General features: G+C 38.7%; 2 protein-coding genes across 6 annotated transcripts in view; both read right to left on the minus strand.

The window, feature by feature from the left end:
• Positions 1-4587, minus strand: part of LOC144039250 (N-lysine methyltransferase KMT5A-A-like) — an 11249-nt gene extending 6662 nt beyond the window's left edge. The window contains exons 1-5 of one of the 4 annotated variants that reach the window (XM_077552404.1): positions 2856-4587; positions 2109-2252; positions 1855-2017; positions 1391-1453; positions 251-309 (exon numbers count right to left, since the gene is read on the minus strand). In XM_077552404.1, coding sequence (XP_077408530.1) covers positions 255-309; positions 1391-1453; positions 1855-2017; positions 2109-2226 — 399 coding nt within the window. In that variant the 5' untranslated portion in view covers positions 2227-2252; positions 2856-4587 and the 3' untranslated portion in view covers positions 251-254. Of the gene's footprint in view, positions 1-247; positions 310-1390; positions 1454-1854; positions 2018-2108 lie in introns of all 4 variants that reach the window. The other 3 variants (XM_077552402.1, XM_077552403.1, XM_077552405.1) reach the window with 3 other exon arrangements.
• Positions 1-19097, minus strand: part of cnih3 (cornichon family AMPA receptor auxiliary protein 3) — a 95432-nt gene that overhangs the window by 57264 nt on the left and 19071 nt on the right. For both annotated transcript variants that reach the window (XM_077552399.1, XM_077552398.1), the window contains exons 2-3: positions 16738-16806; positions 4860-4907 (exon numbers count right to left, since the gene is read on the minus strand). In XM_077552399.1, coding sequence (XP_077408525.1) covers positions 4860-4907; positions 16738-16806 — 117 coding nt within the window. The remainder of the gene's footprint in view (positions 1-4859; positions 4908-16737; positions 16807-19097) is intronic.

A 19097-nucleotide genomic window follows, 5' to 3' on the forward strand; every position in this document is an offset into this window, starting at 1 on the left:
AATAAGTTCGTTTTTTTTAGTAATGCCCCTCGATACGGTTCTCTTGTATGGCGATGCGCAATTAAGGCAGTCTCTGATTGGTCAAAGTCAGACTAAAGTATACAATACAATATTCATTTGTTGCATGTCTTTGCAACAGACATATTGCATGAGCCATTCGTGCGACAAGATCTTTTTTTTATATATTGTGCAACGTCTTGCTTCTGAAAAACGTATTTCAACATCAACATTCAAAAAGAAATCTAGTCACCTGGTCAACTTGGTCTGTGACAGCTACTGTATGTCTTCAGGTTGTGCGTCAGTTGAAACCTGGTACACAAAGAGAAAAATACATATAAAATTAAATTCTTAGTAACACGACTGACTGTACCTGTGCATTTACACAGTTACAGTACATACAGAACAATGAATAGGTTAAAGTAATGTGAATGCAAACTCATTTTATTTGCCATTACAAAAATAAATAAATAAATCTGTCTGCACTACAGGTTTGTGTAAATTGGTGACGTCTATTTTTCACAATGACACAAAAATAAGAAAATACACAGTCCTCAGAGTGTCCATACCTGACCAGAGTATGAATTGTGAGGACTGTATGTGTAACTCCAAGCCCTCAAAACGTATTTTAAACTCACAGTGTATAAATACACTGTCCTCAGAGTGTCAGTTATTCACAACTACGACATTGTGAGGACTGTGTATCTTGCGAGGGCTGCACAGTATTGACAAAACATGCGACATGGGTGTTTTATACAGTGATGGAGATTATTTTGACATTAAACATGGACCGAATATATATATCTTCATAATCTAATTAAAGAAATGCACGTACATGCGGAAAAATAATCATGCTCATTTTGATCTAGTTTTATCCAAATAAGGTTTTTTTTGTTAGTAATGCTCCTCGATACAATTCTCTTGTATGGCGATGCGCAATTAAGGTTGTCTCTGATTGGTCAAAATCAGACTCAAGTAGGGCCTGGCAATAAATCAAATTAATTGAATAAATTAAATTCAAATTGAATAGTTGAAAATTTGCTAAATCGTGAAATGTATTTTGTCTTCTGGATTATTAAAAACTGTTATAATGTTCTGTTACATCCAGATGTTATTGTGAGTTGAAATTTTGCACAAGTGGTGGCAGAATGCTGGATGGTTGGTTTAAAAGACTTTTTATTTAATTTTTTGGCCATATCGCTTAGCCTCAGACTAAAGTATACAAACAATCCAATATCCATTTGTTGCACGTCTTTGCAATGCACATATTGCATGAGCCATTCGTGCGCCAAGATATTTTCCACATATTGTGCAGCCCTAGTATCTCCACCCTCCACTAATGTCTTGCTTCTGAAAACTGATTTCAACAACATTCAAAAAGAAATCTAGTCACCTGGTCAACTTTGGCGCAGTCTGTGATAGCGGTGTCTTCATCAGGTTGTGCTTCAGTGGAAACCTGGGGTAGATGAATAGAAAAATACCAATACAATTAAATTCTTACTAAGACTAGACTGCTATACTGTAATTTCATGTAATCATGAATGTGCGACCAGTAATTCTAGTATGTCACATGTATGAAACAATATCCAAATGTCATGATAAGCAATCACGATATGATAATCAACATGATATTGTGAGGTTAGCGATACTCACGATAACTGTAAAAGTAAAATAAAAAAATAAGTCACAATATTGTAAAAAAATGAAATAAAAACAAAAAAAATTATATTGAGAAAAGAATGTACTTTTGCTTTTGAGTTATAATTAATCTTTTATGTTTTGTCAAACCTTGCACGATAACCCCCCCACCCCCAAAAAAAACAAAATTAAGTGTGACAACACACCATATAAACATACCATAGTGTTTTTCCATTGTAGTGAAATTCAAACATGAAAACCTTCTGGGCATCATGATACACTCTCAGCCTGTTTTCACGTTCCTGTTTGCTTATAACTTCTCCTCGATATTCAGTAGGAAAGACTCCCTTCTGAAAGGAGCAGGAACTGAACACTCCTCGACCTTACAAAGAAAAAGGGATACAACAGAAATATTTCATTATAACAGTAATGAAAACTAGGCCCATACTAAAGAATCTTTTACCAATACTCACCTTTGAATGAATTAATATATTTTATGGTGAAGCCATCCTTGTCTTTACCTAAGGATGAAAAATATGCTACCTCTTCTTTGGGTTTAACTTTTGCCCTCTGTGGCCTCATGACTGACATATCTCACTGAAGATAATGATCTAAAGCTATAGAAAAAAATGAGTTTCAATCAGTTTGATAGGTAACTTGGTGCAGATGTTTTGAAGTTGACTTTCTGTGGACCATAATATCCTGTGCAGTGTGCAGTAAATGTGCCAACGAAAATAAAATAGTGGATAGCACAGCTCTGCTAAATATTTGCATAAATTAAATGTAATGAACACTAACAGACTTTACTGAAATATTTCTATTTAAAGAACAAATTTAAGTAAACACAAATGCAGCAATTTACCAATACTTCATTTATACTGTACTGGTAATACTAAACCATTGTATATTTTCACATCACAAACCAGCCTATCAAACCAGCCTGTTATTGCTTTCCTCTTAAAAATTTCAATTAGCATTTATCTTACTCAACAGACGGTTAGCTCTGCTATGCTAACTGAGCTAACCGTCGCTAACAAAAGCGTAGCAATTCTAAATAATTAGCTGCAACCATCATAATCAACAGATGGTTAGGTATGCTAACGTTAGCTTAGCTGCACTTACACTGGACTTGCATTATAAATCATTTTCAGCAATGTACACAAGCGACCAACATTAAAATAAACAAGTTTCTGGAGGAAAAATTCGAGCTTCAAACCTACCTCATTAGCACAGCTACACTGCCATCACGTCTCGTGAAGTAATTAGAGCCGGGGGCGGTTCTCTATCGGGGCTGCTAGATGACGTCACTTCCGTACTCCGGGCAATATAATAAATCACATTTAAATCAACAAATTGGTTCAGTGTTGGATTATGAACTTTGTTGATAAGAGTGGCTATTGTTCTATGATTTACAGTGTCAATTAAAAAAAAAAAATAGATCACATTTAAAATTAACCCGAAAGGCTCATATACTAAATTAATTACCACAGACGAAAACAAAGGATATTATTGCTAGAATTATAGATAATTTTGTAATCGTTTAATGTGATTTCAGTTTGCTTTTTTAAAAAGTTATTTTTTTTTTTTTCATTAACGAAAATGTTTTTTTGCTTTAGTAAATAAAATAACCTTGCTGCTGTCACACAGTTGCTGTCCGAGGATGTTTTGGTACTATACTTTAGTAATGGACGCATGTGTTTTTTGGCAAAATTGTGAGCGAGCCCAGTAACTTGGCTTAGAAGCAACCCTGCAAATGAATGGTCACATGATGCTTTACTGTTGGCATGAAGCAGGACTGATGGTAGCGCTCATCTTTTCTTCTCCAGACAAGCATTTTTCCGGATGCCCCAAACAGTTGGAAAGGGGGTTAATCAGAGAAAATAACTGTAACTCTTTTTTCCTTATTTTGGTCTGTGTTTATGGAATCCCTTTTTCACTGGTCACACCAGGCCATCCTCCAAAAGTCTTACTCCCTCACCATGAGTGTAGATGGACTCATACCTGCTTACTGCCATTCCTGAGCAAGCTCTACACTGGTGGTGATGTCCTTATCCCTGCAGCTGAATCAACTTTGGGAGATAGTCCTGGCTTTTGCTGGATTTTCTTGGGTGCCCTGAAGCCTTCTTCACTTAAAGTTTGTAAGGTCACTAAAGGAAATTACTTTAATTTTCATGGCAAATAGGGACTTTGCAATTCATCTAATCACTATAACATTCTGGAGTACATGTACATGCAAATTGCCATCATAAAAAAACAATAATAAGTCAGCACTGCAGATTCTTAGAAAATCAATGTCATTCTCAAAACATTTGGCCGCTGGTGTACAGAAAGATGTTATACTGTAAAGGCAGGGTGGGATGTTAAATGATGAATTAATGTACGGCACTGACAGTTTCTCTGTCTCTGCTGTTAACCATTGTACATTTTTAAATAAACAACCACTGAAATAATTAAATACTGAAATATATAATTAAATATCGTAGGGTATTTCATTATTTAATTATTTACTTAGGAAATGGTGGCTGCAAAAAAAAAAAAAAAAGGCTCTGTGTCTACAGACAAACATTCACAATACACAGCATTTTGAGAAAAAACTGAATTATGGAGACGTGCGTAATTGTGAGGACAGGTGATGGTCAGCCAATCAAATGCTGTGAAATATACACTGGTGTGAATTATTCATGAAGTGGTGCATTACAAGGACCTTCCTACAGGGGGCGCCATCAAATACACAAAAATACACAAATTCACGTAATTATGCTTTACAAGGACATTGGCTAAAACTTTGGATTTAAGCCTTCTACAGCCCTAGAAGCACTTCTGCATTGAAATAATTATGAGGACATGGGCTGTGTCCTCATAATTCAAAATGTCCTCGCAGCACGGCATGTATTCAGGTGAAATGTCCTCATAATACACAAAGGCAAACACACACACACACACACACACACACACACATACACACACACGCACGCACGCACGCACGCACGCACACACATGATGGCTCTGCAGAGCATATCATATTTCAATCTGTATTGCCTTAATGCCAGTTCAACATTAGGCAAGAAGACACGGGAGGCATCTGTGTGCAATTATAAATGATTAAACAGTCTACGACTGACTCTAAACTCCCAAATTATCATCATTATGGAAGTATGAAAAATAAATCAATAGTGCATTGAAAGTAAACATGTAGAGCCGTCAGAGGGATGTAAGGTGCTCACCTTCCTCAGCAGGTTGCAGATCCTCTCGATGTTTCGCAGTCTCTCCCTCTGTAAGACGACAGAGCAAAAAGAAATGAGGTCACTTACGTGCGTTTACAGAATACTGTGGCTATGTTGCATTATCTGCTATGATGCTATCTGTTTAATGATGAAACAGAGTATAAATGACATCCAATGTTTTTGTTGTGTTGCTGTTTTAGTCCCATGGCCTACTCTTATGGGATTTAAAGGTAATCTAAAAGGTAATATTTCATCACTACAAAAATAATTGTACTCTTTACTGTGCTTTCCAGAAATACTTGATTACTACTAAATACTAGAATTACAACCACATACTTGAGCTATGCTGGTCAGCGGATGTGGCAAATCCAGGTCCAGTAAGTAAAAACCCTGCCACAGTTTGGCTTTAGCCCCAAGTGCTAACCAGCTAGCTCCCATGGTGCTTGTTTACCTTTTAGGGAGCTAGCTAGATAGCTATCAGGGGCTAAAGCCAAACTGTGGCAGAGTTTTTACTTTCTGGACCTGGATTTGCCATCTCTGCGGTCAGCCCTAACAAACTCAAACCACCATGAGGGTCTTGAAAGAGGCTAATTATTTGTCCTCTTTTTCGTGTTCCAAAACATTTGAAGACAGATTTCTTGTAAGAAAAAACACCTTGCAAGGATGATTTATTAAACAGAGAATTCTCCGGTCACGGCAACAACACTGAACATCACGTATGAGGTGGAATTTTCAGAGTGCCCATGTGCCCCCTCCCTTTGCGGAATCCAGCATTTAAAGAATCGAGTTTTGAAAGTAAACGCCCCTTCTCCTCCTACTAAGAATGAGTAGAACAGATTGGTTCTCACACAATATGTTACATAATATTATTTTCGTACACAGACTGCACCTGTTTTCATTTTTTAGACAAAATATACTCTCAGGGTACTTTTTCCCAAAACAAAATCTAGAGTGGCCGTGAGTGATGATGTGAACAGAGTCAGTGGTGTGTGTGTGGGTGTGTGCGCTCCCCCGAAGCAGAGTACGCTCCCACGAAGAGAATGTGTGTGCGTAAACACTGAGAGGGAATTTTAGACCAAACAAGGTGTACCAGCTTAGGTTAAGGTCAAATTATACTGAGTTCAACACTATTTTACCTACTTCACATCTATAAAACATTTCAACATGGTTAATATATAAAATAAAGAATTAAAAATGTTAATAATGTCTAACAGTCTGCTGGGAAAGTGCGGCAGAGTTGGAGCAGAGTTTGACTGTGGAGGCTGTGAGTGCGAGTGGCCCTCTTTCCATGCCGCAATTATTGAGGCAGTCGACCAAACCTGTATCTGTAAGGTGGTTGGTTTCTGTCACAGTCGAAACAGGCAGTATATTTTTTGAATGCTGCCTCAAAAAATAGTATTTGATAAAATGCAATGCATTTTATCTGGAAGTTAAAAGGGAATGTTTTACATTTCCAGCAGTTCTAAAAGTTTTTGACTCATGAAAAATTTTGTGGAAACTTCACATCAAGCAGTGTAAGAGCACAACACATCAAGTACTAGTATATAACCACACCGGTTAGTCATGTGGTGTAGCTCACAAATACTTCAATAAAAAACATTATGTGACTGTATTAATAATGTGTTGGCTTTTCAGCTTGTTTAATAACGTGTAAAAAGCTTCAGAAGCACAAATCAGCACTCGCCAAAGTGCTGACTTGAGCAGCCACTATTTCACTTAAGCTTTTAACATCATCATCAAATATTAAACAAATTCCCAGAGCATCACATTCTGGGTTTTTCCTGGCTGTGTTGCTAGTTCTAAAGAATGGGGTGTGTATAACTTTGGCTTCTATTTATGGAGTATTTCTATTAGTGTCAGAATAGGTGTTCATGTGGTTAGTTGATGACTTAAGCTCTACTTCTTATTAGCTGACCACTGTCAGAAACACGAGTTTGCAGTGAATAACAAGTTATATAAAAATGTACTGCATCTCAAAGCTCCAGTATGTGTGTACAGTACACATCTATTTGCGCATCTGTATAGGCCCTGGGCATAGGCGAACTAGGCGGTCGCCAAGGGTGCCATCTAGTGGAGGGGGTGCCAAATTGCAGGGCAGGGTTTTCAAAAATAAAATATGTTGTACAGCATATATTTTTTATATGATAATTTCTTCTTTCACTTTCATCTAGGGCACCAAATCACCGGCCCTGTGTACAGATTGTGCCTACTGTGGAGTCACATTTTTCAGACATGTGTTAGATTCATTCGACACAGACTCTACTCTTGACTAAAGAAGCTCTGTCAGTGCCCGTTTTTTTTTCTTTTTAACATTTCGATTTGTTTATTCATTGTGCTTCGATTTGTTTTTTTGTTCCATATTTTATGGAGTCCTTCCCTGTCTGCTCATCTCTTCAGCCTTACTGTCAGTAAATATGTTCTCCCCATCTGCTTGTGTCTTGCACAGGTGTGCCTCGTTGTCTGTGTGTATTTAGTTGCTTGTTTTTGTGCAGCCTGTCTCGAGTCATTGTTGTTGCCTCTGGTGGTGAGTCTCTCCCCTGTGGTCATTGCTCACATTGTACAGTGTAAGTATCCATGCCGTTTAGCTACACAGAACACCCGGCAGCAAATTTGTACATTGGGCATTCATAGCTATTACCATGAACCTTGTTGCCATTAGAGCTGTCAAAATTAATCGATTAATTGACAAGTAATCGATTATCAAATTAATCTACAACTATTTTAATAATCAAGTTATCGTTTGGAGCTATTTTTTAATTACAAATTGTCCAAATCCTCTGATTTCAGCATATCAACAGTAACTGTTCACTGATTTCTGTAGTCTGTAGAAGACTGAAAATCGTCTGTGTTAAATCAAAATAAGTAATTTGCAAACACCTTTTTTACTTTGGAAAACAATGACCAAACTGGTAACATAGTACAACATCAATCCCCCTTTTTCTAAAGTACTATATGAATACAAAGTACGAAATAACCACCAATCACTGGTTAATAAACAGCAATCAGGGGGGAAATGCTTTTGTAATACACTTTAATGCAAAATGAAAAAGAGTCTGATTAATTGATTAATTGGTTGAATAATCAATAGAGTAATCGATTCTAAAATTATTCGATAGTGACAGCATGAGTTGCCATGAAGCTCAACTTTGAGCTGACGTGCATACTGTTTCCGTTAATCATCTTTGAGACGCTTCTACAATTTGATTGAAGTCTGTCTGTGCCAAATTCAGTTGATTGGAAATTATCGTGTGAGGCAGGCACATCTATGAAGGGCCCTAGAACCCAATAAGCACTCTGTCAGAGTTACATTGTGCCTTTTTTGAAAGAGAATGTGTTTAAACCATAATCACCTGATAAGGCCTCTGTGGTAGAGTGGCCAGATGGAAACTACTCCTTAGTATAAGGCACATAGCAAAAGTCATATGTGGCATTTTTAAAAATGGGAGCTATATTTGGCATATGTGAATTTTCAATTTGACCAGTCAAAATTCTCCAGTAGAAATTGACCAAAGTGCTATTTTTGGTTCCTGAGCCTAAATTTGGAAAGGTAAGAGTGACTGCAGGCACGTGTACAGATATTGTACAAGACAGTGCTCAAGCCAAAAAAAGGCACCCATCACCAAAAGTATTTGAATATGTGGATATAAAAAGCCCACAAACACTTGTTCAAACAACAGGTTTTTGTGATACACAGAAATTAGATGAAGATAATTTAAAAAAGGGTTTTCCACTGTAAAACTATAACCTGCACAACTCAATTGAAAACAAAAAACAAGACTATACATTTTAGTGAGGAAAGTAAAAAATAACTGAAATAATGTGCTTGCACAAGTGCACACACCCTCAGAAATGGGGAGAGGGCTGTGGTCAGAAATAAACAATTACATTCAAAGTTACGATGAATGAGACTCAGCACACACCTGATACAATTTAGGCCGCATCCACACGAAAGCCCGTTTCAATGTATCCGCACAAGTTTCCTGCCGTTTGGGCAGTTCGTCCACAAGGCAGCGCCATTTTGGAGCTTGAAACTGATTACTTTTAGAACCGGGCTCCAGAGTGGAAAGATTTCAAAACGCGCCCCGTACGAATGTGGACACCATATGCGGGATACTCTTCCAAGTTTGATGACGTAGGCTCCAATTCTCGTGCGACTGCGTTCGAATTGCCAGTCTGTCAACAGTGGCGGATAGCCGTGTCGTAGTCGTTTTGCGCAACCTCCTTAGCTTTCAGGGCAAAATAGTTTACGCGATGTTGTTGTACTGGAATCACCTGCCATTGTCACTTCTCCTGTGTTCGTCTCACTGATCTGTATATACTACTGGATAGCCGATAGCCCAACACGCCCGTGCAAGCCGTTGAAGCGACAGGGCAGCCATCTTACTCCTCCCATCTCGCGAGCAGACTACTGTATTAAACAGATTAGACATGTACAGCTCGTAGGCTAGTATATATCTATTTTACTGCCAAAGACGTTAAATGACGTTCTGCAAAAACCTACGGAGGAGCGCCAAAGACGTTAAAAGACGTCCACCCATTTTTTTTTATATTTTTTTGAAACGGGTGGAGTAAAGCCTTGCCCAGCTGTGGTGAAAGTTTCAAGCAGGTCTAGTGAGCCTAATGACTATTTTTGGCCCCTAGATGGCAGCAATGACTCTTTTGACAAGATTGGGTAGGCATCAGTAGAAGACGTGAGGCGGAGCTAGAGGGGACAATGGCTGGGGAAGGGAAGAAAACATGGCGACCAGTTGCAAGCAGCTCATGGTCGAGCAGTTTTTTTCAAAGACGAAAAGCATCGACCAACGCTAAAGAGCACATTGATGACGACGATGATCATCATCGATGATGATGATGGTGACTTTGAGGTTGGAAACATTGACGGGGCAGTAGAAGACGTGAGGCGGAGCTAGATGGCTGAAGAAGCGAACAATGGCGACCGCAAGCAGCTCACATTTGGGAATTTTTTTCAAAGACGAAAGGCAAAGACCAACGCTAAAGAGCACATTGATGACGACGATGATCATCATCGATGATGATGATGGTGACTCCGAGGTTGACGTTGAAGTTGCAAGCGTTGACGCGGCGGCTATGACGACGTCATAAAGGTTCACTGGCTAGCGATGCTAACACCGGAAAACGCGGAGCACAACCGAGCACGCTCAGGCGGACGTTCAATCGGACGACGAAGAGTGCCCCGAGTCCAATGCATATTCATCGGAGGAGTGGGTACAGTCTGCTACTTGCTATTCCCCAGAAAAAAAGGCCGTCAAGAAAGTGTAACGTCTGCACGCGAAAGGAGCCATCACAAGTAAAACTAATCTGTTGTGCAAATCCTGCTGCGTCTCCTTGCACGCATGGGAGCGTTACAAAAAGAAAAACTGTATTTGAAACATCCACATAATTGTAAATAGTACCACAGTTGCACACATTTGTAAATAGTTTGCGAAATTGTTTTGTCAAATTGTTACACTGTTGAATGGAAATAAACGTATTTTGCAACCAAAAAACACTTTTTCATTGTTGGTGATAGCGTTTTACAAAAGTAAAGCACTATTTAGGTGTTTGTGGCATCATTCATGGACAAAAAGAAGTGTACAATTCACTAGAGTGCATGAAATAACATCGTTTCACAAAAAGCTCTTTTTCTCCGCTTTTTGTTTCAAAACAGAGCATTTCGGTGAAACTAACCATTTTCTATTGTTGATTACTGAAGAACGGAATAAGGTAGAAACAAACTTTTTTTCTGATGAAAGATGAGAGATCTTTCATTTGGTAGTATGTATGTTTCCATTGTCCAAACACAACATTTTCTGTGGACCTTGAAAGATCAGTCAAAATGCTTAAATCGGCTAGCACTGGGGACAACCTGTTTCTGAAAATTTCTGGCAGTCAAAGAGTTAAATATATATATATATATATATATATATATATATATATAGGCCGCCATATTACTCCTCCCAAGAAACGTTTCTCGGTATACGATCCTATACATTTACAGTATCAAAACTGGAGAACATTTGAGACAGTACTTATAATCTAATATTGGGGTCTAGGAACTGACCGATAAAAGAAAAGGGGGTCTTCAAAGTAGTTTATACAGTAGTCTGCTCGCGAGATGGGAGAAGTAAGATGGCCGCCCTGCTGCTTCAACGGCTTGCACGGGCGTGTATGGGCTATCGGCTATCCAGTAGTATATACAGATCAGTGAGACGAACACAATGCCGGGTGATTCAAGTACAACAACATCACGCAAAACATTTTGCTGTAAAAGCATAAACAAGCTAAAGAGGTTGTGCAAAACAACGACGACACCATATCCACTATTGTTGTTGACAGACTGGCGGTTCGTGCACAGTTACGCGAGAATAACATCATCACTGGAGAAGTATCCCGCATATGATGTCCACATTGGAACGTATGGGGCGCGTTTTGAAATCTTTCCACTCTGGAGCCCCGTTCCAAAATTGATCGGTTTCGAACTCCCAAACGGCGCCACCTTGTGGACGAACTGCCCAAACGGTAAGAAACTTGTGCGGATACATTGAAACGGGCTTTCGTGTGGACGCGGCCTTAAATGGCATGTTTTATGGTTTCAATTACAATTCTTCCATTACTCTTGATTTTATTGGATTGGTAAAAAGTTCCCGTTTTTTTTGTGTGACCCTGTAGTATGCTTTTATTGACATTTGATGTGCATTTATTTAGTTTATTTATCATGTAACATTGCTTGAATTAATGAGTTTGAATGTGACTTCTTGCTCCTGAACACCAAAAGTTCACACTTAAAACATTATCTGACTTCCTTTGGTTTTTGTTTATTCTTAGTTCCCCTCTTGAAAATATTTGATTGTTTTTTCAGGTAACTTGTACAAGTAAAGGTCATACTAATGATAAAAATAGATTTTAAAAGATTTTTTGTTTTTTGAAGGTGTTAAATTTAAAAACAAAACATGGCATTTAAACAGGGTTGCAGACATTTTATAGCCAGTACATTTGTTTGTATCATTATTATTCTGCATTTTTTTTTAATTAATTTGTAAACCTCAGCTATTTAAGTACTGGCATGAACATAATTCCTTGATTAAAGGTGTTTTTTAATGTTCAAGCGTGGCTTGTTTGTACGCTCTGGATCTTGCTTCTTCCACTATGTTCTTCTTCAATTTTCTCTCTCCTCCGCTCTTCTACTATTGGTTCAAGTTGATCTTATCAGTAAGTGAGTCTTCACTGCCATATATTTGGCCATAGTTAAGTTATTAGTTAGCTTGATACCGTGAGCACAAGGCGCTCCTCCGCCAATTACCATACAAAAAACGTAGTTACCGGGAATTCCCGTCGATAGCGCTACTTGTTCGTGCTAATGTTACCGGGAATTCCCGTCGACAGCATTAATAGTTAATTTTTAAAATCTGGTCACCTTAATATGGCTCAAGTGAGAATGTATCTCCAGAAAATAAACTATAGAGACATTTCTATGTACTATGAAGTGATTGAAACATGGCTTTGTACGTGTGTGTGTGAGTGTGTACAATGCAATCATGTCTTCAACTGCTACTATCTTTCATTTATCCCAAATGCCACATGGGACTCTACCTCATTTCAGATTTAGCAAAGAAGACGTGGGAGTGGGAAAAGAGCATAAAATGTATCTTGCTGCTTTTTCATTATTTTAAGTGTTTCAGAAAGGAAGGAGAAGTCATTTCAGGGGAAGAAAGTTTGCCTCTGATGTCTAATGTGCAGTGGTGGAAAATGATTCACAGAAGAACGATGGAAAAAAACTTAGAACGCAGATCCTTTTAGTATGCTCAAGAAGTCTCTGATCCTTCCTCTGTCCTGAAGATGACCTCATCCAACGCAAACACATTATCATCCCAACAGTCCTGATGTAATGTAATAATCAGTAATAACTAATTACAATTAGATGAGACACAACACCCCAACGATTTCAAGTAACATCTCTGTCTTCAAATTGGAGGCACCAAGATATTCCTCTAAAGCAGCACTGTGTGTTTTTTAAGTGTATATTTTCTCAACTACCTTCTCATTAACAAGCAGTAAGGGCGCTGAATGATGTTTTTTCTGAAACTCGATGAAATGAGAGGGATGGGCACAAACATAAAAAAAATTGGTTACAATTCGACAACAGTCATTTTGAATTTATGTTTATTATCGATGGCAATTAAGAACAATGACAGGGAGTGCATTGCTCATGCACGGTAAGCTAACGAAGGCAAACAAGAGAAAGTGTTGAATGTGTTAATGGTCATGAAAATGAACTGAAGTAAAAGGTGTGAACGTATGTAGTGAAGCAACAAGGGCAAAGGATGCAGAGCAGTCACTTTTTTAGAACAAAATTCTGATCATACTGAAATGTCTTCCAGTAAAGTTGGTGTGGAAATCAGCATTCAGAGAAATCAGGATTAAGGCAATTAAAACAAATATATCATGTTCTTGTTTCGTGAGGTGAGGATCGTTATCAGGCTTCACCAGACCTTGCTGATGAGCTGATCATTTGAATCACCTGTGTTGGAGGAGGGAGACATCAAAAAACGCGCAGGGCTTGCGGCACGCCAGGACCAGGGTTGCCTACCCCTGACTTGGGTCCCTGTCTTAGGTCTCTTTCAAAATGTCTCCATACTTTTACCGATTTCTCACGATGTTTCCTCTGGACGTGCCAAAACCAGTCTGCCCTCTCTAGATTTTTCCCTAAAACATCTAACCTTGGCTGTCCCTCTGACGAGCTAATTTCTCATCCTACCCATCCTGGTTACTCCTATAAAAAAAAACTCAACATCTTGATATCTGCCACCTCCATCTCTGCTTCTTGTTGTCTCTTCAGTCCCTCCGTCTCTAAACTGTACGTCCTGACTGTCTTTGAATCGTTTCCCTTCATCCTAGCAGAGAATTTTCTACTACATAACACGCCTGACACTTTACTTTGCACGCGCCAACTTGCTTGGATCAGTTTCTTCACCTCCTTACCACAGTCGCTAATGCAATGTGTTGGTGGAAGGAGACATTGAGTTAGGGTAACCCTAACCCTAACCCATTGAAAACAGGCAGGACAGTGGATCCTGAGGACCAGGGTTCCTTACCCTTGCTCTGAATTATTAACCTCTTATGTCTTCACACTGTAGCCTCACTCTTCCCCCTCTGGCACTCTCATTCCCACTCATATAATCTGTCTCACTTCTGCTAATCTACATTCCTCTCCTTTCCAGTGCATGCCTCCACCTTTCTAAATGATCGTCCAGATGCCCTACTTTCACATCACAGTATCATCTGCAAAGATCATGGCCCATGGTGATTCTAGTGTAACCTCATCTGTCCTTCTATTCAATTCATCACTATTGCAAAGAGGAAGTGGCTTGGAGCTGACTCCTGATGCAATCCAACCTCCACCTTAAATTTACCTAAAGGCCTAGATTCACCAATCCGACTTCAGGAGTCGGACAGTGTTGGGCCGACAGCATGCGCCGTCTGATCAGTGTTTAAATTATTGTCGTAAAGTCGGATCGAGTTGGAATATGTCGGTGGTGGGGCGTTTCCAACAAATTCGACATGTTGAATCGGCGTTGGGGCATTTGATCATCAGCGCACGGGGCAAGAAGAGGAAGTGACTAACACGGATAAACAGTCCTGATGGAAAGCCTGGACCATGTTTTTCCCCGCTCATTTTGCCTATCGTCACAGTGTTGTACCCTCCACATTTGAACATACAATGTCTGTCTGGACAGAAGATTGGGAAAATGACTTTGTCTCTTTGGTTCAAGAGAGACTGGCATTGTATGATATTACCGTTAAAGGGTATGTCGACAAAGGTATGAAAGCCAAACTATGGCATGACATGGGGACGCGACTGGATATAGCAGGTAGGATTTACTTTCATGCTTGAGAAGTATAGCAACTGTTTGTAATCAGTAAAAGTAACCGGTATGCATTGTTTACGTTTTTATATCCCGTCCCCGTAAAGAGGTTTCGGTTACAGATGTCTGGGCCGAAGCCACAGGGGGTAGGTGTCGGTCACATTTGTCCAACGTCGGACTGGTGTAGCTTGGCCTTAAAGTACACCTCACTACTGTCCTGCTACCGTCCTGTACTATTATTCAGACATACTTCTCTGCCCCTCCAGACTTCTTCATGCAGCACAACAACTGAAATAATGTGTTTGCACACCCTCTTGGCTGTATTCAGAATTAATCAATTTCATTCACCTCACCTCCCTGAGCCATCACCACATTGTGATTGAGGAGTTTGTGTGTCCCAATGATCCTAGGAGCTTTATAGCGTTGAATGGTCCCAAATGGAAAACATGTCCTACCTAGGTAAGGGACCGGACAAAGCATGGTTTCCCTTGCCCAGACGTGGGTCACCGAGCACCCCCCCCCCCCACCCCCTTTTGGAGACAGGCCCAGAGGTTGAGCTTAACGACAAGATTTTGGTGGTTGTAATCATCATGGAATAAGTGGCAGTCAAATGATACAGCTTGAGAGACATTTACAAAGTTGTCAAAACTCAAGTGATTCAATGATTTGTTATTTTAAGTCAGCGCTGAGAAGATGACGTAAAAGTGTAGTAATAAGACTCGGATGACACTTATACGCTTGAGGGAGTTGTAAAGGCCAGCTGAAGTGACAAAATTGAGCTAGAAGTGTTAATTTAAGTGAACACGCTGTCATACAGTGTCATTAGGTGAGTGGCTTAGTCCAAAATTGAGCCTATCATATTGAAATTGACTTTAAATAGTTTGTTAGCTTACACTTTCCACCAAATAAGTTGGCTATAACTCAAAAAAAACATCTCAGATAGTCTTGATATTTACTTAAAGCAAAAGTCATGGTCTGTAAAGGTCATAGAGAGCCTAAACAGCATATTCTAACAGGAAATCTAACTAACATGGTGTTAGCCTACTTGCAAGTACTGAATGTGGGTGAAGCCTGCATTGATAGAGAAAAGTTGAACAATGTCACTAATGTGTCAGAAATGCAACTGTCGCATTGCATTAATACAGTCACATAACCTGGCTTTGTAAATAGGCTGCCAACCTGCTTGCTCTAGTGTTCAAATGGTCTGTCAAGTAAGACAACTTATGTAAAATGGAGTTAGCAGCAGTATTTTGAGCTATTGTGGTTAAATGAGGTGCCATGCAGCGCTATCTTTACAACGAGGCTTTGTGGCTGGCTAGACTAAACGGTATTTTGAAAACAAGACATTGTAACGTCTTCCAAGGTTCAAGAGCGATGTTAGACATTAAGCTCACATTTATTTACAACAAAGCACGGCTACTCTATGGTCGTTCGTTCGCAGTTATACAAATTGAAATTGAAGTACAGGGAGTCGTCAAAGTTACGGCCGTGTTCTGTTCTTACGCTGGAAATGTAAGCTAAATTTCGACTTAAGTCGGCTTTCACCTTTAAAGACGATATTTACATCAAAATACTTTGTACAGTGATTTAAAAATATATATTTGTGTGACCCGGAAGAGTCGGAACCAATATTTCGTATTTCCACACGGACATTCATTGCTACGAAAAAGAAGGTGCTGCGGATGAGGCACGGGTGCCATAAAGTCAAAACGATGTAGGTCGCGTAAGACGTAACTCGAGGACTCCCTGTACTCAAATTAACCGAACATGGCATGTTTGTCACGACCTCTCCAAAACACGTAATAAAATATCCATAACCCAGTTTATTACATAAGAAAAAAAATATATATTTTTTTAAATAATCTTTAAGTTGCCCCCCGCCCCTAGTTTCAGGATGCATACCTCATTTCACTTAAATTATACATACTAGTAAATCCAATACATACATACAGTAGTACAACATATGTAAAAATTAAAAATTAAAAAAAAAAGAAAGCCCAAGAAAGCCCCCTTACCGCATGGAGTGGATTTCCTTGATCGATTGGCACCTTGAAGTCAGCCTGGAGCTCATCAAAAGCGGTTATCTGCGAATGAAAAAATAAATATTATAATTTTGTGAGCAGTGCACCACTGAATTATTAAAGGCATGAGTTGAGCTTCAGTAAATTCTTACAAATCCAATAGTGAAGTGTCTAATCACATTTTCTATATTGGGATACAGTAATAAATCTCCTGTATCTCTTATTCCTGATGAGTTGGAATGAAAGGCAGAGGACACCATGGAATGAATGATCACCTGTCAATCACAGGACTAAATTAAATCACTTAACTGGTGGCAAGGAGAACTTCCAGAAGCAAAATAGAGTGTGAGAAACCTAAGTAAGAGTTTAAAACCAAACTTATTGCATGCTGTTTCATCAATATATCTACATTCACTCGCTCGACTTTGGCTTCTCGATACAATTGCCATATTGTTTCTTTTTCAAAGAATGCATTGTTTGATTTCCTTTCATCTCAGCATCTCTGCACTGCTTCATTGTGGGAACTCTTCCAATCCAGAGTTGTACCTGAAACGACAAGCATGCTCCTTCCTCTGTGGTGGAACGGGTCTTGGCTGTCCTTTGTGTATCTTGTCTTGTCAGCGGTTATTCGCAAAACCTGTTTCCATAGCCAAAATTTGTATTTCCTTTTTCTGGTACGCTTCAAAATCCACCCCCTCCAAGCATAAAAACTTTTGGGTCGAATTTTGGGCCCTTTTTTTGAATTTCTAGCGTTTCCATTCAGTTTTATTTTCGGATTTCTTGAAAATTTTAATAAAAATGGGTGGATGGAATCCCAACTGGTGAGATCTGGTAGGGCATCATTGGGAGGAACTGAGTGGTGCTTTGTTATTGGACTTCTGTGATTGTCATGGGTTGTCCTTAAAAAGCACCATCTTCAAACAGATGGATGTCACAGTTTGATGATCAAGTTTTTAGTCATGTCTGTGATTAACGGTGAGCAACGAATATTATCTTATATTGTGGAGATGTGTGGACTATTGGACATTAAACAATATGTTGTAATTAAATTACACTTTTTTTTCTTGGCACCGATTAACATCTAAACAATGTGAAAATGTGTTATTTCATTCTAATCTGTGTAATACTTCCCGTTGATTTGCGATCATAGGTTTTGTGGAAAAAATACATCTTATTCACATGATTTAAGGTTTTGGTGGGCCTCAAAGGATTTTCACATTTCAAATTGGACCCTAGCCCTGTATCATTTTGGGAAGAACTGGGTTGGTGCTTAATTTATTTGCCAGAAAATAGGCAAAAATGTTAGCCAGTTTTCCCCAGTCAGTTGATATCCGTAAAGTCTGCTTTGAACAAAAATATAATTTGTTTGTTTTCATCGAGGACTAATAAATCAGAAATATTCACATTTGAGAAAATAAAATCTGAGGATTTTAACTTCTTAAAATAATTATTTGAATAAATCCATTTCCCATTTTGTTTGGACTAGGCTAGCTGGTAGGAACCATATTCATTTTTTTTGCGCTTTGTTTCATTGTGTTTTACCAGTCTAGTTCTTTGGCCACGACCAGGCCTGGTCCTGGGCATAGCTAAACTACCCAGAGAGTAAAAGATGTTAAATCAACATTGAAATAGGGTTAAGAAGGTTGATTTCTGGTTACGGTTGAAGATTGATTGGTCAATCAACATTGATTCAACAACATTATGTCAGCATTGAAGTTTGTGTTTAAAAGATGACATTGCATCTACATTGTATTTTGATTGAATTAAAACGTTTGAAAGGTCAATGTTTAATTAATGTTGAGTCTATGTTTGCCTTTCTCCTTTTTCTCCTTCAGCGGAGAAAGGGATTAGGAGAGGGGGTATTCTGTGGACAGGCCTGCTATAATTATTGCACAATCATACATATAAATATTGCATAATAGCAATTTTACATGATTCTAGTTCCTTTTGTTTCAAGCAGGACAATTTCTTGTTACTTGAGGGACACTGAATCCTCTACGAAACTTCTAAATTGCGATCTTTCCGAAAGACATTATTTTCAATTGCTGTCTGTCTGTCTATATATATATATATATATATATATATATAATGTATTTTATATTTATATATATCTATATTTTTTTAAAGACACTTTTTCTGAACTAATTTTTTGCCTTGAACATGCTGGTGTTCATCCTATTGCATAAAACTTAACTTCTTAATCATTTCCAGGGCTCTAACTAAAAAAAAATATCCACCTAAAAGACCATCCTTTAGCATGTTGTTCAGCTCGCCGAGACAAAAGTGGACATTTGTATCATTTCTGTGTGACACTCCTACGCAAAGTTCTCACTCTTTAGACTAACCCTAATTCA

Source organism: Vanacampus margaritifer, chromosome 19, assembly GCF_051991255.1.
Source record: "Vanacampus margaritifer isolate UIUO_Vmar chromosome 19, RoL_Vmar_1.0, whole genome shotgun sequence".
NCBI lineage: Eukaryota > Metazoa > Chordata > Actinopteri > Syngnathiformes > Syngnathidae > Vanacampus > Vanacampus margaritifer.